Source organism: Musa acuminata, chromosome BXJ2-5 (genome assembly GCF_036884655.1).
Source record: "Musa acuminata AAA Group cultivar baxijiao chromosome BXJ2-5, Cavendish_Baxijiao_AAA, whole genome shotgun sequence".
Classification (NCBI taxonomy): domain Eukaryota; kingdom Viridiplantae; phylum Streptophyta; class Magnoliopsida; order Zingiberales; family Musaceae; genus Musa; species Musa acuminata.
In genome coordinates this window covers 47,490,099-47,507,785 of record NC_088342.1, presented here as the reverse complement: position 1 = coordinate 47,507,785, position 17,687 = coordinate 47,490,099, and the positions used below count along the sequence as shown (strand labels likewise).

Genomic DNA, 17,687 nt, shown 5'->3' with positions numbered 1-17,687 from the left:
AACAAGCCTAATACACAAGACACCTGCATATACAGTTTTAGTGTGGATCAATGTAGAAAGCCCTACCTATGAACAATGGGAAAGGAGCATAATATTAATCGATCATGATATACAGTTTCACCAAGATACCAAGCCTTACCCTCGACACCAATGAAATGAGGATCCAACAAATCTTGCACCATCAAACAAAACAAAACTTTCAAACTAGAAAGATAGCATAATCAATCAACTTACACCACACTCATAGCAAACTCTGTAACAAAAGCATCCAGTATTAATGGTTGCAACATGACATCTAAACATAAATTGCTCGCAGATCAAATAAATTACCATATAAAAAATGTCATGAAACATTCTGTGAGCTACACTTGCAAAGGGCTATACATACAACAAAATTATGCAATGCAACCAAAAAAGTTTAAACTTTTCGAGTATCATTAGATTTATCAGCACAGTAAGGTATGCTAGGCACACTTGGTGCAGCAAAATCTCACATTCACCAAATACTCAATCCAAATGTAAACTTAAGTATGAAAGAAATAATTTCCATAATCTTGTTTTATATTGTCATTCAACAAAGGCCAAAGCAAACCTAATATATCCTATTCTAAGATCTTTGCATCACAATACACCGAAAAGTTGTAAGCAGAAATTGCAATGTAAAAGAAAAAAGATCAAGTGTCTGAATGATACTATGACAATATTAGCCTCGCAGGAAAGTCCATCCAAACTTACCTGCCACAAAATAAAATGTTAATTTTGGAACAACCACAAGCTCTTACTACCATAAAGGACACACATACATGAGAAGATAAAATTTTCCAGTTAAACACGATAATTGAATTGACAAGCATGCATAAATTAGGTCGTGAAGTGCTTGGGGTAAAATGGACCTCTCAAATCATGTCACCACAAATAATAGAAAAAGTATCATCCAGTGTCGTACCATTAATTAAAGCAATAACCAATGCAATAAGTTTAACAAGTCAAATCGTATGAACAGAAGCATGCATCCCATTTAAAGTCTGAAGTCTAAATATCAATATTACCTCAATATTGAAGGATGAAATAAATTTCAAATTTCTGATACATACCAAAGTAGCGTACATATCAACAAACATGAACATATATTTAGTTTTGATCTCACGCAAACTGAGCTAAGGAAAGACAGCAGGTACATCCTAATAGACAACCTCATAACTTGTAGCAGAAGGTGTCCGACAACATATCATAAGAGAACAAAGGTAGCATCGCACGCACTGCAAGAAAGATGCAACAGCTATTAAAAAAAGAGCTCAAAACAAGTTATTATAATCCAACAGAAGCAAAAATAATTAAGCATCGATCCCACATCAGTATTTATACACAAAAAAATTCCAGTATCAACAACTAAAAGCACCGACATGCAGAAAACCAAGTAAAACCCCAGATTAGCAATTCCAACAACACTTGGGAGCAACAAATTCTTTCCCCACACAACCTCCAATTCATTTTTTTTTCTCTTTCCTCTTTTCTCGACAGCAAGACTTTTTAATTGTGATGAAACCCTAACCGCCATACTCGTAGAGAGTCTTTCCCTGCCTCTCGGGGCACGCACGCACGATTGCCATGGCGGTGACGGTCTTCCGCCGGGCGTGTTCGGTGTAGGTGACAGCATCACAGATCACGTAAGCGAGAATGATGTTGTGCGGCCCGCGGGTCTCCCAGGCCGGTGATGCGCCAGATCGCGGGCCTCGTGATGCCCCCCGGATGTTATCGCGGAGCACCTCGCGGTGGCGCTTCGCCCCGCCCTAGCCCAAAACCTTGCGGCCCGACATCGTCTCCCAACTAAGCGGAAACCCACAAGCCAACTTTATTTGAATCTTCCACTTCTATTTGGCTCTACAATAATAAGCCTCGTCACATTTTTAACTTTACCACCACGTAAAACAACTTATATAACATGAAAAAATTCCGAATTTAAGGTTTGATGTCGAATTTATCAGATCTATATGTCTTATATGTCCGTCAAGTCTTCCTTATCCTCGTAAACGTCTTTTGGAGCTCACATGCTTAAAATTATGGGTACGCATTATGGGTATGCCTACCATAGTCTAAAACGAACAATTCCTCGGGTGAGATGTCACGAGTTAGAGTAGTCCCCTATCAAATTTGAAAGACTTAAAAATCTAAAATGAAATGTTGAGGGTTAAAAAATTCAGAATTTAAGATTTAATGTCGAATTTAGCATATTTAAGTTATTATTTATTATTTAAAAAAAAATTCAGAATTTAAGGTTTAATGTCGAATTGTGTGCAAACATATATATATATATATACTAATAATAATAATAATAATAATAATAATAATAGTATGAATCTAGTACTTATAAAATATCTTAATTTTTTTGACTTCTCAATTAATACGTGCTAAATGTGTTCATCAGTGCACATAATAGCTTTCTTGTTGGTGATAATTGGAACAATATAACTTAATTTAAATTTGTATATGTAAGAAGTGTTTCGATGATATTCGAAGTTAGTAAAAGGTATGATTAAACAAACTATCATCAATCATGATAAAATCATTTAGTTTTACTTATCCTCAAAAACATCTTTTGGAGCTCATATAATTCGAAAGGACAAAATTATGGGTATACTTACCACCGTCTAAAACGGATAATAATTTATCGCGAACCTACGGGTGGACTGTCATGAGTTAGAGTAGTCCCCTATCAAATTTGAAAGACTTAAGAAATCTAAAATGAAATGTTAAGGATTAAAAAAGAAAAAAATAAATCTGAACAGCATTATATTTATAATTTGGATTTACAAACAACTTATAATGTAAAGAATATTTTCTGATAGGATCATTCACGAGTTCTGATTGATTGATTAATATTTGCAACATCAACGAAAATATTATAATGATCTCAATGGAATATTTTGAGCATGCGCTCGATCTATGCAAGACAATAAAAATAAAGCTCGACACAAAACTCCAGTCAGGTCGCCATTGCCACCGTAAGAACATAATAATCAGAAACCAACATATAGATTTTATTATCAATTTTAGAGGATTTTTTTTATATAAATACGACAAATAAATTCTTTTGGATTAAAAAAATTGAGCAGAAAGAAACACAAAACAAAACAAAATGATGATTTCGAGCGTAGGATTTTTTTGCTCCCAAAACTTGGCTGCCTCCGCGGCGTGCAGCATTGCGATCGATGGACCTATCCAATCCTGGAGTTATCCCTGCCGAATACCAGAGTCGTGGCCCAATTCACCGCGACGTAGAACCTGTTTCTCCAGCTTACCACACGCGTCAGGTAGGCAGACCTCCATATGAACCAGCTGATGAACCCGGCCATGGAGATGCCCTTGGCGTCCTGCGCAACAAAGTTAAAGAGCAGCATGTGAGGCTGCGTGTACGCCGACAATGTGCTCCGTGATCGAAGCTCTCATGGTTGTTTCCCAAGGCAATTCTTAGGCACCTTCCTGGATTCACATGAAGGAGATGCATCGTACCTTGCTCTGTCTTAGATCGACCAGTGCTTTGTAGCGCCCAACGGACGCCATGCTTCCGAGGTGCCTGTAGACGAAGGGATCCCCCATGGTGATGTTCCTGGCGCAGTGCGCCTTGCCACCGTTCTGCTTCCCAATCTCGTTGAACATGTTGGCGAGATATTTGCCCTCCCTCTCAGCAACCTGTTTGCAAGAGGAGTTGGCAACTTTCAGCATCCACAGTTGTTCGATTCGTCATGCTATCTATCTCGAAGAAGAGGAACGGAGGAGTACGAGGGACCTGAGCCAGGGCAGGAAGAACCGGCTTCCCTGTGTGTTCCAGAAAACCTGCGCAATCTCCCAGTGCAAATACGTCTTCCACGGATGGAACGCGAAGCCATTCATCGACTCCGATCCTGCACACATAGAAAACCGCAATCACACCTGCAAAAGAGAGAGAGAAAGAAAAACCACACGAATTAAAGGATCGTCATGCCGTACTGACCTTCCGCCCGGAGCCTTGGGAAGGTCGAGCGACTTCACGAACTCGGAGGGCCCGACTCCGGTGGACCAAACGAGCAGACCATAAGGAACACAACTTCCGTCGCTTAGGAGTATCTTCTCCGGCAGCACCTCTTTCACCACACCTCGCACGAGACGAACTCCAGACTGATGCACCATTCGTGACCGATGATTCAGTTGCTCCACAGAAAAAGGAAAAATCTACCTCGTGTTCACTAAAATGACGAGCATATTGCTCACCTTCGTCAAGTGATTTGTTGCGTACTGCCTCAATCCGATGTCGAACGATGATAGGATCTCATTTGCCTGCTCAGAAAACAAAAACGATCGGCAACTTCTTTCCAGATCGTAAACATCGATTCGAGATGCCGAAGCTGTACGTACCTCTATGAGAGTCACTTGAATGTGATCTTTTACATGAGAATATCTCTGGCGTACATCTCTCATGATGAAGTCACTCAGTTCACCACTGAATTCTACTCCGGTCGGGCCACCTCCTATGACAACACAGTGGAGAAGACGCTTCTTCTCTTCTTCTGATATGCCTGCGATCATAGATAGACAACAACCGGATACCGAGTCGATGAGCATCGAAGTATGCGCGAAGAAGGCGGATCTCTGCAATGCACTGCAATCCATACAACTTACCCGGAGACTCGGAGAGCATCAGGTTCAAAAGAAGCTTCCTTCGTATCTCTTGAGCATGGTGCACTTCACGGAGAAACATTGCATGTTGTTGTACTCCTTTGATGCCGAAGGTTAGAGGGTCTGCACCGGCCGCGATAACCAGCTTGTCATACGCAACCTTGAAGCGGTAGGGGTCGTAAGGCAGCCCGGTGCCTGGGACAGACTCGCAATGCACCTACTCCGATCCATCATCACATGAGTTCGATCTATTAACATGAGCACGATGAAACAGAGGAAGGTTCATGTGGATCTCACTTCGTGCTTGTCCGTGTCGATCCCCGTACAATTTGCCAGGTAGAAGAAGGAATCAGGGGCTCCGGCCAGAGCAGACTGGATCCGGCCCACCGGCTCAGCTACCGAGCGGAACTCGAGCGTGCCAACGCAGGTAGAAGCAAGCAGGGGCGTGAAGACCATGTGGTTCCTGGGAGAGATGCAGACGATGTCATAAAGCTTGGCGTCCAGTCCTTTGAGGAACCGGCAGCCAGCCCATCCGGTGCCGAGAACCACCACCCTCGGCTTCTCACCAGGCTTCGTAGGCTCCAATCCTGGCAGCCTCGCACCACCATCAGCCTCCACATACAAATCATCTTCGATCGCCTGAGCAGAAGGCGGGTATTCGCGGGACGGGGTGTGGCTGATTCCCCTGCTTTCGACACCGAAAACATCGGCTCTCCTGATGCGAGAGAAGCCATCGCTTGCCATCATACTCGGAAGCAAAGTGTGGTAAGGTTGACTAGCAGGAAGGCCGCGGCGGAGAAGCCCCATCCGGTGCACGCAGTTCTCGGCGGCTATTCTACCCTGAGATCGGCTGAATGCGGTCTTGGCGATCTTAGATAAAGCCATGCTGCAGCAAACGCAGCAGAAAAAGAAGCAAGAAACCTGTTGTGAAAACTGAATAAAGGATCCGGAAGACGCTTCCCAAAATTTGGGAGAAGGAACGAACGAAAGGGAAGAACACAACCTTCGTCTCGTTCTTACCTGGCAGTAAATAGATGACACCGAGAGGAAGGCGGTGAGACCGTCAACGAAGAATGGCAGCAGACTGGCACCAAACATGCAGGAGAAAGAGGAAAAGTGATGCCCGGATTTGTACGGCGAGAAACTTGGCGCACAAGCAATCTCCGTCTGCGATGCGAATCCGCTGTCAAGTAGGACACCGAATCCCGAGGAGAGTCCTCCTGTTCCGGAATTGCCACACCAAAATAAACCTCCCCTTAGGAATCCCGAGAAATCACCTCAGTGGGGGCCGTCCCCACCGGGCATTGGCCAATGTCCGTAGGCTGCGGACGCCAAGATTGACGACGACGGCGACCTGTGCGTTTGTTGACACGGAACTAATCGTAAGAACTTACGCCCAAAAGAAAGTGTTTAACGTGCAAAAGAAAAGAATTGGTCAACATCACCAGATGGATTCTAGCAAATCTCGACAGATGATGGCAATCAAGATGCAAGCAGAATACACGTTGCAATGTGCGTCGGTGGGTGGATTCAGATTCCCTCGTTCCACCGGCTCGTCTTCTTCCTCCGTATAACACTACTAATTAGCTATCGAGAGAAGTGGCACGCGAGAGACAGCTGTGTTTATGTTTGCATTGATGTTCCCACCGACATGAAGGAAACGATGGAGTTGCATTATCGATCAGCAGGTGAAACTCATGTCGGATGTGATATTTAATTTGATGTTGTTTATTATTATTATTATTATTATTATTATTATTTAAAATATTAACATTAAGATCCAATATAATTCACAGATTATTTTTATCCTTCAAATTCATCCATAAATAATTATTTTCTATTCAAATCTCTCGTCATGCTCAAATTTTATAAGTCAATCTTAATTTTACATATTTTTTTATGTAAAATTAATCGAGATATTATATAAACAAATTTTATTCATGTATTTCTCATATTTATTCAAAAAATTAATTATCCAACGTTTATTTATTCAAATATTGGAAAAGAGGGGAAAAATAGTGCAAGTGTTTCTTCTAGAGCTACCCCACCGTGCACTCGAAGAAGATACGTATATATATACCTCTCTTTACGTTTGGGATGCAAACGTACAAAAGTCAAAAAAACAAAAAGGGGTATTTCTCACATGTCATTTATATATGGCATTTCCTAGAGCCAGTTCATCTTCAAGGTCATCACCCTCCTCGAATAGCTTTAAGAATCGAGCCTGGTCCTGTTCCCTCTTCCTCTTTCGCCAGTATCTGTACACGGCTGCCACGCCTGCAGCCATTACAGCGGCAGCAAATATGCTCACTATTACGAGCAGAACCGTCTGCCTTCTCTTCCAAGAAGTCATCCCTGCAACTACAAGTTTGTTCCTTCATCATTGATCATTTTCGGACTCGTCTAACAATCTTCTTCTATCCCAACATCCAACATAGCATAGCCAAGATGATGTATGGGACCAATGTATGAAAGCTGATGTATGATCGATGTGGAAGAACATATAAAAAGCACTCACCTCCTAAAGCAGTGCACTGAGGGCATAGGAACGTGGCGTTGAATTCGTTGTGCTTGAGACGTACATATTTTCCATCAACAAAATTGCTACGACACAGCTCCCACTCGTCGAAGACATCATCGGGTTTAAAAGTGTTGTGTTCGTATAATCCACATCTTCTACATTTCTTTTCTGGAAGTTCTGTCAGAGGCTGAAAACAACATGAGAATGAACCATCATCAGTCGCCTCTCTACTTGGTCCCTGTTTACTAACTCCACTAAACTGAATCATTTTTGTAGATACGGGTCATGATGCGGAACTAAAATGTTTCATAAAAGCATTTACATCAACGATTCAGTAGATTAATGAGCTAACGGGACAGAAACCCTTGGGCAAATTATCACAGAAACGAGGCAGGTAAGAGTCCTAACATGAGGAAGGCAATAAAGAGAGAGTACAGTTATGGAAAAGGCAAGAAATCCTGCAGATTCGAACGAAACTAAGGTGTATTAGTATCATCCATTTTTAACTTACCAATTTGCGATATGCATCAACAAAAGTAATTCATTGGCAGGAAAGTAATTGCAGGACCTTATTGACAGCATAAAAGTAAAAGGAAAAACAGATTTCCTGCTTGGATTTTGAAGCAACGTAAACAAGGTAGCAAAAGTTCTGGCAAGGTCAGCTTAATATTTTGTAAAGATACTATAGGCTACTCTAAGCTTGAAAATGGTATTACCAATATGATCTTCATTTACCTGCCAAGATTCTTCGCCACTGAAAATGTACAGGAAGTTTTTTTCCTTCACATCAGGCAACATGGTCTCGTTTGCTCCTTGACAATGAAAATAAATAGTTGGTTTTGTAGGTAGCCATTCATGGGTAGTGAATACCTTTATTGAACTTAGGATAACAAACTTCGATGAAAGGATTCCTGTTAAAACAAAGTCATGAGCTATCAAAAAATAAAAAGAGAATAAAAGCCAACAAAAAAGATTTCACAACTTCAATGTTAATATATAGGCGATCAACATTTCAACACCATGGGCAATTATCTTGCACAGTACTATTAATATGGTTCGTCTGGCAGCCACCAAATGTTGCAGAAAATTGTTGGAACTTCGGAATTGCTATCTACGATTCAATTCATTTTTTACCTTTTACTAAGAAAATGTAACAAAAAGGGTGAACCTGGCATGCGAGACTCCAACCACTATGGCTCTAGGGGGGATCATGGTACATAGTTTTAAATAAATTAATCTAATGACTTGAGCCCTAGTCACCCAGGTCATGGAGGAGCAACCTCACTGTGACACCAAGGCTCTCCATCGACATCGACAACCAAAAAATATAATAAATTTTCTATTTCAAAAACCTAGTTCATATACTTCTCTTCCTTTTAAAAACTGACCTTCCATTGCATTATTCTTGAGGTGTTAGATCATCTAGTTTGAAGATATCATAAGGAAAAACCTTACCTATATATATATATATATATATATATATATATATATATATATATATATATATATATATATATATATATATATATATATATCATCTAGGAAGCTGAGCTAATCCCTAAGACTATTTCTTTCTGAATGTAGTCATCGTACACTATGGGAGTTTATTGTGGATGTACGTGTGAATTCGAAGCCGATCCACCGGTGCACACAAATAATTGGAAGCCTGATCAAACTTCTTCTTCACAGATTTTTCACCATCAATCCTAATTCTAATTCTAATTCTAAGCGCATCCTAACCTGGAACGACCCTAATTCCAATTCTATCTCCAATAAGAATCATCCACATCAATCTCCTAATCTCCCTTTCCTCCATAGAGCCAACAATCACAAAGGCGTGAACTTGCACCTCCAGTTTCAGCCCAAAAGATAACGATTAATCGGCTCGCTACTATGCTCCTCTAAACATAAAATGCAACAAAAGAAGAAAAGGATTCGTAACGCACAGATCTGTGTCTACTTCGCACCAGGCAAATTCATTCGAGCTCATTGGCGGAAACAGTAGACCAAGATGATATCGAGATTGCATATGCGAGAACAAAAGGAATTCGCAGGAGAATAGGAACCATGATGTAGGGCAAGAAACCGAGGGAAGAAAAGGGCAACGAACAGTCGTTTTGCGTTACCAGGGAGCGAGCAGAGGAAGACGTGAGCGATCAGGAGGGCGGCGCGAGAGATCGGGATCGACGAAGACACCAGGCGTCGAGACTGCATATCGATCGAACGCAAGCGGATCGAGAACGTCGAGAGAAGGGGAAGGAGGAGGCGGTGGCGAGGAGGTCTTCCCCCTTCTTCGAGACGTCGGAATTAGGAGGGGGCAATTACTCCCTCTACCCGTTTCTATATCCCGTACTTGCCACGCTGGCCCATTGGAGCCTTCCGGTGGAGCCCACAAACCGAAAAATTCGTTGTTTTTTTTTCCTTCTGTGTTTGCAATAATTATTTTTATTAAAATAACTTCGAACCATTAATTATTTACTGTGGCGAGAGAGAAAAAAAAAAAGGAAGAATCTCAATATTTAGGAACAACAAACAAAAATGTCAAAAATATATCGAAAAATTTCAATACGATATGATCAACAAAAATTAATTATTGGAGATAGATAAACCGACAAAATATTCGTAGCCATAGCTACGATTCTCGATCAAAAATGTCAAAATGTAATCTGTGTTTTGCATCATATCAGACACAAAAAAAGGAAACATCTGTTTCACTACAATGATATGTTTTGCTATCAACAATGGAATGAACTGCAAGTCACTCAAAATTAATATGCTTGTGAAGTCGAGACAATCATTTCTACAAACACAACACTCAGAAAGCCAAATTATTGGGGAAAAAGAAAAACCTGATGGGGGAACTATGCTATCATTACATTTAACCGCGGGAAAAAAATTGAAGACTAATTGAAAGTGTTGGCTCTCCTCACTAAAGACTGCAGCAACAGCTCCTTGACATTTCTCAGAGCGAGAAGAACACCCTGCACATTGTCCTTGATCTCCAATCTACCAGCCTCCAAGTCCAGCTGCCTACTTACTGCAACAAGAGCCAGCACATTGTCTTCGCTTTCCGCCTCATCGTCTGCTGATGTTTCTTGCTTGTCATCACTGCAAGAACATGCCCTGTTCAAAGATTCAAAGGTTCGACTAATTATCATTAGGTTAGGAATATCTTTGATATATACAACTCTCTGCTGCATAAATTTCTAATGTATCATTCCCATTTCTCGCAAGAATTTCATTGCAATATCCTAATTCTTCAACTCCTTTTCGTAGACAAAGTGAATGTACTTCTTCAATTCTGTGAATGAAAGTAGCTCGGTGTCTCGATACAAGTTTTCATGAAACAATACACTTAAATTTGAAGTGTGGAGACAAGTATATGGAGAAAGACACAAGAAATCATACTAATATCAAAGTACCATATAATTGTACGCTTTCGGTTTGTCCTAAATAACAATTAAATATAAATGCAAGTTTTGTCGATAAGACGCATAAAAAAGAAAGCATCAATTAAACCTTACTCCAATGAGTTCTTTGCTTTTTGCAAAACTAACAACTAATGTGTAAAACACTTTCTCTTTGTACGCGTATAATGTCTTCTATCGACTTATCGTTCGACAACCATGGTGTATACAACCTCAAGAATTTTTCTAAGATAAAAACAGGAAAGAAGAAGGTGAAATAGAAACTACATATTTGTATGAAGCAAATGATATCTTGAAGGGTCTGATCAATAACATGCAGAAATGGCTCCTAATAAGCACACAGCTCCTCCGGCAAAAGTTGGTCTTTGAGTAGCACATCTGCTATGGTTAGATCATATGCTCGGTGGTCTTGTATGATTCACATATTAGTAGATCATTATCCAGACAGGCAATGGTCACAATAGATTTTTACTCTGGTGGTAACAATCTATCAAGAAATATCCTTTACGATTCCAAGAGAAGACACAACCATAAATAAAACAAAATATTTTAGGAGCTCGGGGACAATGATCGAGTGGTGATAACATGGAGTTACTTGAGATCTTACAATGGACTAATCAGGCACAGTGCAGTGCTTAGGGGGGGGTGTGCAGATTGAGCTTTGCACGAAACAATGTAGGTGCAAAAGTGAGGCTTTCTTCGAGATCCAGCACACTCACACAGAGAACTTGACATGAGGTAGGATATCTTTCAGTGATTTCAACCTCTATTTTCATGTTGGCAATAGAAATGTCAGGAGGAGGAAATGATTCATCAGGCAAAGCAGCAGAATCACTGGTTCACTTAGAAACATACCTCAAAGCACCAGTAGCCCATTCTTTGGGACTACAACCTTTGTATTGAGATTTCGCAGTCCCTAATGAAATCCATGTCTCTTTCAGATACACCAGCTGGTGATCCGATTCTTCTGGCCATCTCCCCGAGGCATCATCTCCTGAAGAACTCGGGATGATTTTGACATCTTCACCACCATGTACCAGATCGGCAGTCACTGAGCCAGACATGTCACGGTCTAATCTCTGTTGGCCCAAGAAGCATTGTGAGGACGAAGAACTCACGGAGCTCAAGGGAATGTCCGCTTGATCCCTGCCATCCGAGACCTTCAGAGACTCCAACTTCTTTATGGCGCACTTGAGCTTCTTTTCAGCCCTGTCCCTGCATTTGATCTCTTCATCAAGCTTCCTCTCTAATTCTTCCAACTGTTAAAGCAACAAGTTAAACGGAGACACACTAAAAAGGCAAAGGCGTTGTCCTTCTTGATGCTGTTGTTGCTGAGAAATAGCATACAAACCCTTTTGGCCAGCTTCTCTGCTTCCTCCTTGGCAGCCTTGGAAGCCACTCTCTCCGCCAGCAGCCTCCCTCTCAAACATGCAACGGTCCACAACCTTTCATCTTCCATCCGCTCCTTCATGCCTCTCCTGGTTCTACCAACAGAAAGGGAAAGCTACCGTCACCTTCAACTAGAATCAAATGGATTTCAGAAGGCCATGCAGGATGAACCGGAGAAACTGAGGCTTCCGCTACCTGCATTGCCTGTTTGAGGCCAGCATCTTGTTCCGTCTCTGACTCCCCTGCACTTTGTTGGGCGACTTGTGGCAGTCGATGGAGGGTGAAGACCAAAATCTAATTAATAGCAGAGGTCAGCCGAGTTCTCCTCACTCTTCTGTGTCCTTAATTTGTTCTTCCACCAACTCTGGGACAATCAACATTCATTATATGCGCTTCACAGGACAAGGAACCAGACTCTCCGATGGCTTCGGAGGCCAGAGACGATCGTGTGAGCCGAGTCATGTAGTTTGGTCCCTCAGTTTGCTATCTCAAATGCACGGGATTTAGCACAGTCCTGAAGACAAATCCAAGACTCGATGTGGTCAATCTTCTGCTACGGCTCAGGGGATGCTTCATCGATCATCACAACAGAACGTTGGTCTTAGAATTATACGCATCGAATTAGAGTCGATCAATATGCTCGGTGCTCGATTCCTATGTCCCGTCTGCTACTCTTTCTCTACAGCCCAAATGGCAGGCACGAGCGACGAAGCATGATCGGTGCTGCTGCATAAGGATCTTTCATTACTGGCTTGACTTGGAGTCGAAGCATAGGGGCCACGCACTTGGAGGAATGCCATGGTTTACTCATCACGACCTCCTTCGACAGCAGTTCATCCACCTTTGCAGGATGTCCTGTTTCCCGGAACAGGGCAACCATAATGTGATTTTGGACTTGGTGGACCAGAAAGATTGGGCGATGCCAAGCTGCAATGGCAATCTTCTAGCTCTCTTCGTTCACGGGCCGGGAGAGACGACACCGGTAGGAGCATGTGATCCTTGTGGAACATCAAGTACAGTTCCCAAAGTGTCATGCGTGAAATGGGAATCACCAAACGACCATGCAAGACCAGAACATAGTGGAATCTCGATAGCCTCTTCTTCTCCGCATACTCATCGAGCATGTGGTTCTCGCTTTGCACACCGTCTCTCGTCCATGAGCAGAGTGCGTGCGTGAGCAGATTCATCGCGTACGGGCAGCAAACTCCTGCGTGGACTCCACGGACAGCTGAAGTCGAGAAGGTGTCAAATTTTGAGCTCCGTTTGAAGAAGTCGTCTCCGGAGACCGACGGCGATGCATTCATTGCGGTCGATTAGTGCATTCATTCAGTCTTGAAGAAATTGTCAAGATTCAACTGGTTCGAGTTTGATGGGGCCGATCTGCCACGATCGCTACGTCAAAGCAGCTGACATATCGGTTGACACACAGAGGATGCAGTTTCTTGTAGAGAACACGAACCACCATCACCTTGTTGTGCGAATGAGTCACAGGGTTCGACTGAGACTTCTCGGATAAGACAAACTCCATCTACTTCTCTTGGAAGCTTCAAGGCTCCACTTGCTAACGTCGAGCTGCAAGCTTGCGCCACAAGGCAGCTGATCATCTTCAACCGACAGCCAGACTTCAGCAGTATATAAGAGATCGACAGCTCCGATCCTCTCTCCATCGACACTTTTTCACGGATTCCAACCAACTCTTCTTTTTCGAGCTTCTTTCCCGCTGCTGGTCTCGTTGCAGTCCTCTGCTCCGCTCACCCATCTTCCGGCAATGGAATCGCAAGTCCCTGAGAACAAGAGGAAGGGAAGGCCGCTGCCGAAGCGAGGCCAGGTGAAAGCAAGAATCTTTGGGGATTTGCTCCGAGCAATCATCCCAAAGGCCCTGGAGAACAGGGAGGAGCACAAACTCGACGGCGATCGCTCCTTCTCCGCAGACGCCACCCCGTCGGCGAGCGGCTACGCTTCCAGCTATGAGGGCGATTAGCATCCAATTCAGCACACCCAAGGCTCTTGATCCACCCAAATCTCCACGACGGCAACACCTCTTGTGCATAGAAAAGAGAAACAGGTCCGGGCAGGGGATCGCCACAGCTTCCTTCTTCATTAACCATGCAGTTAGTTCTGTTCGGAATGGTTGGTGCGCACAGAATTGGATGATGATGATACTGTGGGATTTTTCCTTTTGTTCCTTCTGCCCCAAATCTCATCCCCCCTGCAAACATGGATCTTAATTCAATATCCCCATTATACGGATGAACTGTGTCAGATTTAGATACTTATTGGCATACGAAGCTCACAGTTTGTGTGCATGTCGGCCGTCACTAATGCGTGCATCATCATCACAGCCTCATTGGATGACCCCAAACAGCCACATCGTTTGCATCTTTTTGTTATCGTGCAATCCATTTCTCTTTGAAGGTGCATGTACTATGTGACTACTCCATTCGTCTCATTCACGAACACCATCCATCCGCTCTCGCTTCTGCTGTCTTGCAAAGAGAGATCGATGGGCAGCCACCATGACTCCGGCGACCGGGAGAGGAACCCCCTACCCACGTAGAGGCGACGTCAAGAGGCAGATCGCCAGTGACTCGCTGTCTTCCATGACGTCCGCCTTCTCCTCCACCTGGAGGTGGAGCGCAACCAGGAGCGAGCGGATCAATTAATCTATCAGGCAGATAATGTAATTTAAGACTCTGAATAAAAGAACAAAATAAAAACATATTCCATCTGTGATTGATTCTAAATGACAATATAAAAATAGCAGTCACGATTCGCATTATGTAAGCAGTGACGTAGTTGTTCACAACTAAGACAACTCGGAAAGCAGTTGCATCAGAAGACACGGGAAAAGTATTACCGACAGGGACGAGTTGCGGCCTCTGAGGTGAGCATGGAATGTTCTGATCTTGAGCGGCAAACCCAAAGTCCAGAGAGAAGAATCACTTGACTGCTCCAAACCTGAGAAAAGAACATGGGTGTTTATTATCTTGAGCTTTTTGGGTGAGAAGAGGAGGATGAGCTCGCTCTTCAGAGAAATCGGGTGTGTCATCTCTACCTCACCCTACTGATTCTGGTGTCTGTTCATCTGAATTCCCAAGACAGTGAATCGGTGAATCTATACGATGGAGAATGAAGCAGGGGGGGGTGCAGGGGAGAAAGAGTAGCCGTCCCTCGAGAATCCTGATGATGCTGCAGAAGTGAACAGTGGAAATTGGGAAGGAGACCCAGTTGTTGACCAACTCCAGACTTCAGGAGCTTGCAGACGAACCACAGTCTCCTTCTATCTCACTCTGACCTGCATTTGTAGACAGCAGATGTCAGACCAACCGGGCATGTTATCTAACTCCATAATAAATCCAAGAGACTGACAAGTGAAAGCAGATTCAGCTGTTTTTTTGTCTTTAACTGTAGATAAATATTCGGCTCAGCTACTAGCAGTTAATATTCAGTACAGTATGATAGAAGATCATGATATAGACAAATATGAAATGATGAGAATCAATCATAAAACTAGTGCATGATTTGAATATATGAGTAAGGAAAATCTTTCCCTTATTATCTCAAATTAATCTCTTTGGCAACAATATTCTTCACAGAGGACCTGATCTTGAATGATGAACAGCATCGAAGACTATAAACCTTAAAAAACTGCTGTAGTAAGGAAAGACCGTCTTCCACACAGACTTCAATCACTTTCTCCCAGGAAACGCTATGAGCTTAAGGAGCTACAAGAAGATTTATAACAAAAGGAAAAAACAGGACACTCCAGATGTGCTACGCACGCATCAAACTGCAAGCTTCAAGCAATAAAAGCTACGATCAATGAACTTGGCAACCAAACAAGACATTGTAGTATGAAAAAAGGAAAAATATAATCAAACATAAGAATTACTCTCGAGTCCGAAACAGAGAATGTTAATGCTGGAGCAGAATGAAACTAAAATGTATACAGATGTTGTGAATAACACGGTCCATCGAGTTCCTGAGGACTTGAAACAGGAACACATGAATGAAGGTACGAGTGGTATGACAGGAAAAGAAAATTCGTCAATATGAAAAATAGTATCATGATGCCTCAAATAACACAAGATTTATAAGGGAAACACTCGAGAGAGAAAACGAACTGATAACAAGTCTCTGATCATGAAAAGGAATAACAAATTTTGTGGTTACCGTTGTTTTGTTGACATCAGAAGCTTCAAACTGGATACCCACGAGATTTTGATACCCCTTTGGACCATGGACAACAGATTGGGAAGTACTCAACTTCAGATCCATGGCATGGCCTGCAGCCAATTCAGAACATCTGAACTCCAATCGATCAGTAGATAAACTTCACTTGCAGTTAGTTAATTCAGAGAACTGACATATAGTGAAGGATATTAGAGAATGATTGTGATACGTTGACCATACCTTCAGTTTCACCCTGGGGAAATAGTTCTGCTTCATGGGTACTCGGCTCAAAATCGGTGACAGCTTCCCTTCCATCATACTTTAATGGAAGCCTTGTCATAAGCCCTAATCCATGTTCAAGAGGACCTTGCAGCTTCTACATTGGTGTTGAATAACCCAAGATAGATGCATGACACTGCACATCCATCCATATTCTCATCGGTGAAAAGTTTTTCCGTGATCTTTTTTTATTTGCCAAAGGAGGAGCACCAAAGACTTTCTCAGATATATCTACAGATATAAGCTGTGGTAGAGCCAACATCTTGTGACTTTTTAAGCATCAAGAAACAAATTGATTACTAGGAAACGACATGCAAGTGCAAGAACATCCTGATTCTGAAAGAAAATAACACGGCAGGCTATGAGTAAGGAGTCGAGCACAGATTTCTTACTTGTTGCCAAGGAACTGCTCCACGACCAGCCGCGCTCGACCCAACTCGACCTTCTTCTGGGTCTCGAACCACCCTTCCAAAGCTAGGGTGGTCCGTATTCTTCTTCACTCTTTCAGGAAGAAGAGGTAGAGACAGAAGCAGGACAAGGCCGAATCGTTCTTACGGAACATGTCCTTGGGCTTCGACGATCAAAATGAGGGCACGAGATCCTCCGACCGCATCTAATGGAAGAAACCAGATCTCAGCTTCCCCCATAGATCAACAACTACACGTATCGAGACGAAACGCTCAGGACTGGATCTGAACGGGGGTTCAAGAACGCACCAGAGACGAAGAACAAGTAGATTCGAGGAACCAGAACTACAGAAGCGATCGAAGAGTAGTAACCTTGGCCGAATCGAAGGACTCCTCTGTTCTGTAGGATGATAACGGCGGCGAAATAGGTGGAGAGATCTCCGGTGACCGCTGGAGGCGACGGCAGGCGGGGAGTCGGAGGAGCGGGCGGAAGGAGAGCTCAAAACTCTTAAAGCAGCATAGAGCGGTGGCTCTTTCGTTCAATAAATAGGCAAAATTGCGGGTAAAGGAAAAAGAACAAAATGAAACTATTTATTTATATTTTCATTTAAAGTCAATATTAAAATGATTAATCGGAATTTAGTGTATCGATGCTAACCAATAGAAGAATCCTTTGGATTCATCCTCGCCGTCGTCGGTTTGGATCAGACGGATGGAGACGGCGTTCCTATTGAATGAATAGGACGACGCCACAATCTAAAAAGCTAATGATCATGATTACAAGTAATCAAACCAACCATCATACGTTGATCGATCAACATCGAATGAGTAATGTAA

At 42.7% G+C, this 17,687-nt stretch overlaps 3 protein-coding genes across 6 annotated transcripts; all 3 read right to left on the bottom strand.

Moving 5' to 3' along the window:
• Window positions 1-3,014: 3,014 nt before the first annotated feature.
• Window positions 3,015-5,909, bottom strand: LOC103986158 (internal alternative NAD(P)H-ubiquinone oxidoreductase A1, mitochondrial). Of its 2 annotated transcripts, none has more exons than XM_009404076.3 (9): window positions 5,674-5,909; window positions 4,951-5,539; window positions 4,657-4,870; window positions 4,393-4,553; window positions 4,249-4,314; window positions 3,992-4,155; window positions 3,788-3,902; window positions 3,511-3,690; window positions 3,015-3,371 (listed from the first exon to the last, which is right to left on the bottom strand). In XM_009404076.3, exons 2-9 carry the CDS (start codon window positions 5,536-5,538, stop codon window positions 3,216-3,218), a joined length of 1,644 nt encoding a protein of 547 aa, XP_009402351.2. In that variant the 5' UTR covers window position 5,539; window positions 5,674-5,909; the 3' UTR covers window positions 3,015-3,215. The 2 variants fall into 2 exon arrangements, with proteins under 2 accessions (XP_009402351.2, XP_009402352.2); XM_009404077.3 differs by having other exon boundaries at window positions 4,951-5,574; window positions 5,674-5,870.
• Window positions 5,910-6,703: 794 nt separating this feature from the next.
• Window positions 6,704-9,480, bottom strand: LOC135611918 (uncharacterized). 2 transcript variants are annotated; one of them, XM_065107565.1, is made up of 4 exons: window positions 9,301-9,480; window positions 7,910-8,085; window positions 7,172-7,361; window positions 6,704-7,014 (listed from the first exon to the last, which is right to left on the bottom strand). In XM_065107565.1, exons 1-4 carry the CDS (start codon window positions 9,386-9,388, stop codon window positions 6,800-6,802), a joined length of 669 nt encoding a protein of 222 aa, XP_064963637.1. In that variant the 5' UTR covers window positions 9,389-9,480; the 3' UTR covers window positions 6,704-6,799. The 2 variants fall into 2 exon arrangements, with proteins under 2 accessions (XP_064963637.1, XP_064963638.1); XM_065107566.1 differs by having other exon boundaries at window positions 6,704-7,008.
• A 436-nt stretch (window positions 9,481-9,916) lies between these two features.
• Window positions 9,917-17,614, bottom strand: LOC103986162 (uncharacterized). Of its 2 annotated transcripts, none has more exons than XM_065110174.1 (12): window positions 17,509-17,614; window positions 17,223-17,382; window positions 16,836-17,100; window positions 16,405-16,687; window positions 16,165-16,297; window positions 15,047-15,286; window positions 14,849-14,949; window positions 14,286-14,614; window positions 12,187-14,200; window positions 11,954-12,086; window positions 11,458-11,861; window positions 9,917-10,297 (listed from the first exon to the last, which is right to left on the bottom strand). In XM_065110174.1, exons 9-12 carry the CDS (start codon window positions 12,210-12,212, stop codon window positions 10,078-10,080), a joined length of 783 nt encoding a protein of 260 aa, XP_064966246.1. In that variant the 5' UTR covers window positions 12,213-14,200; window positions 14,286-14,614; window positions 14,849-14,949; window positions 15,047-15,286; window positions 16,165-16,297; window positions 16,405-16,687; window positions 16,836-17,100; window positions 17,223-17,382; window positions 17,509-17,614; the 3' UTR covers window positions 9,917-10,077. The 2 variants fall into 2 exon arrangements, with proteins under 2 accessions (XP_064966246.1, XP_064966247.1); XM_065110175.1 differs by having other exon boundaries at window positions 9,917-10,282.
• Window positions 17,615-17,687: the final 73 nt, after the last annotated feature.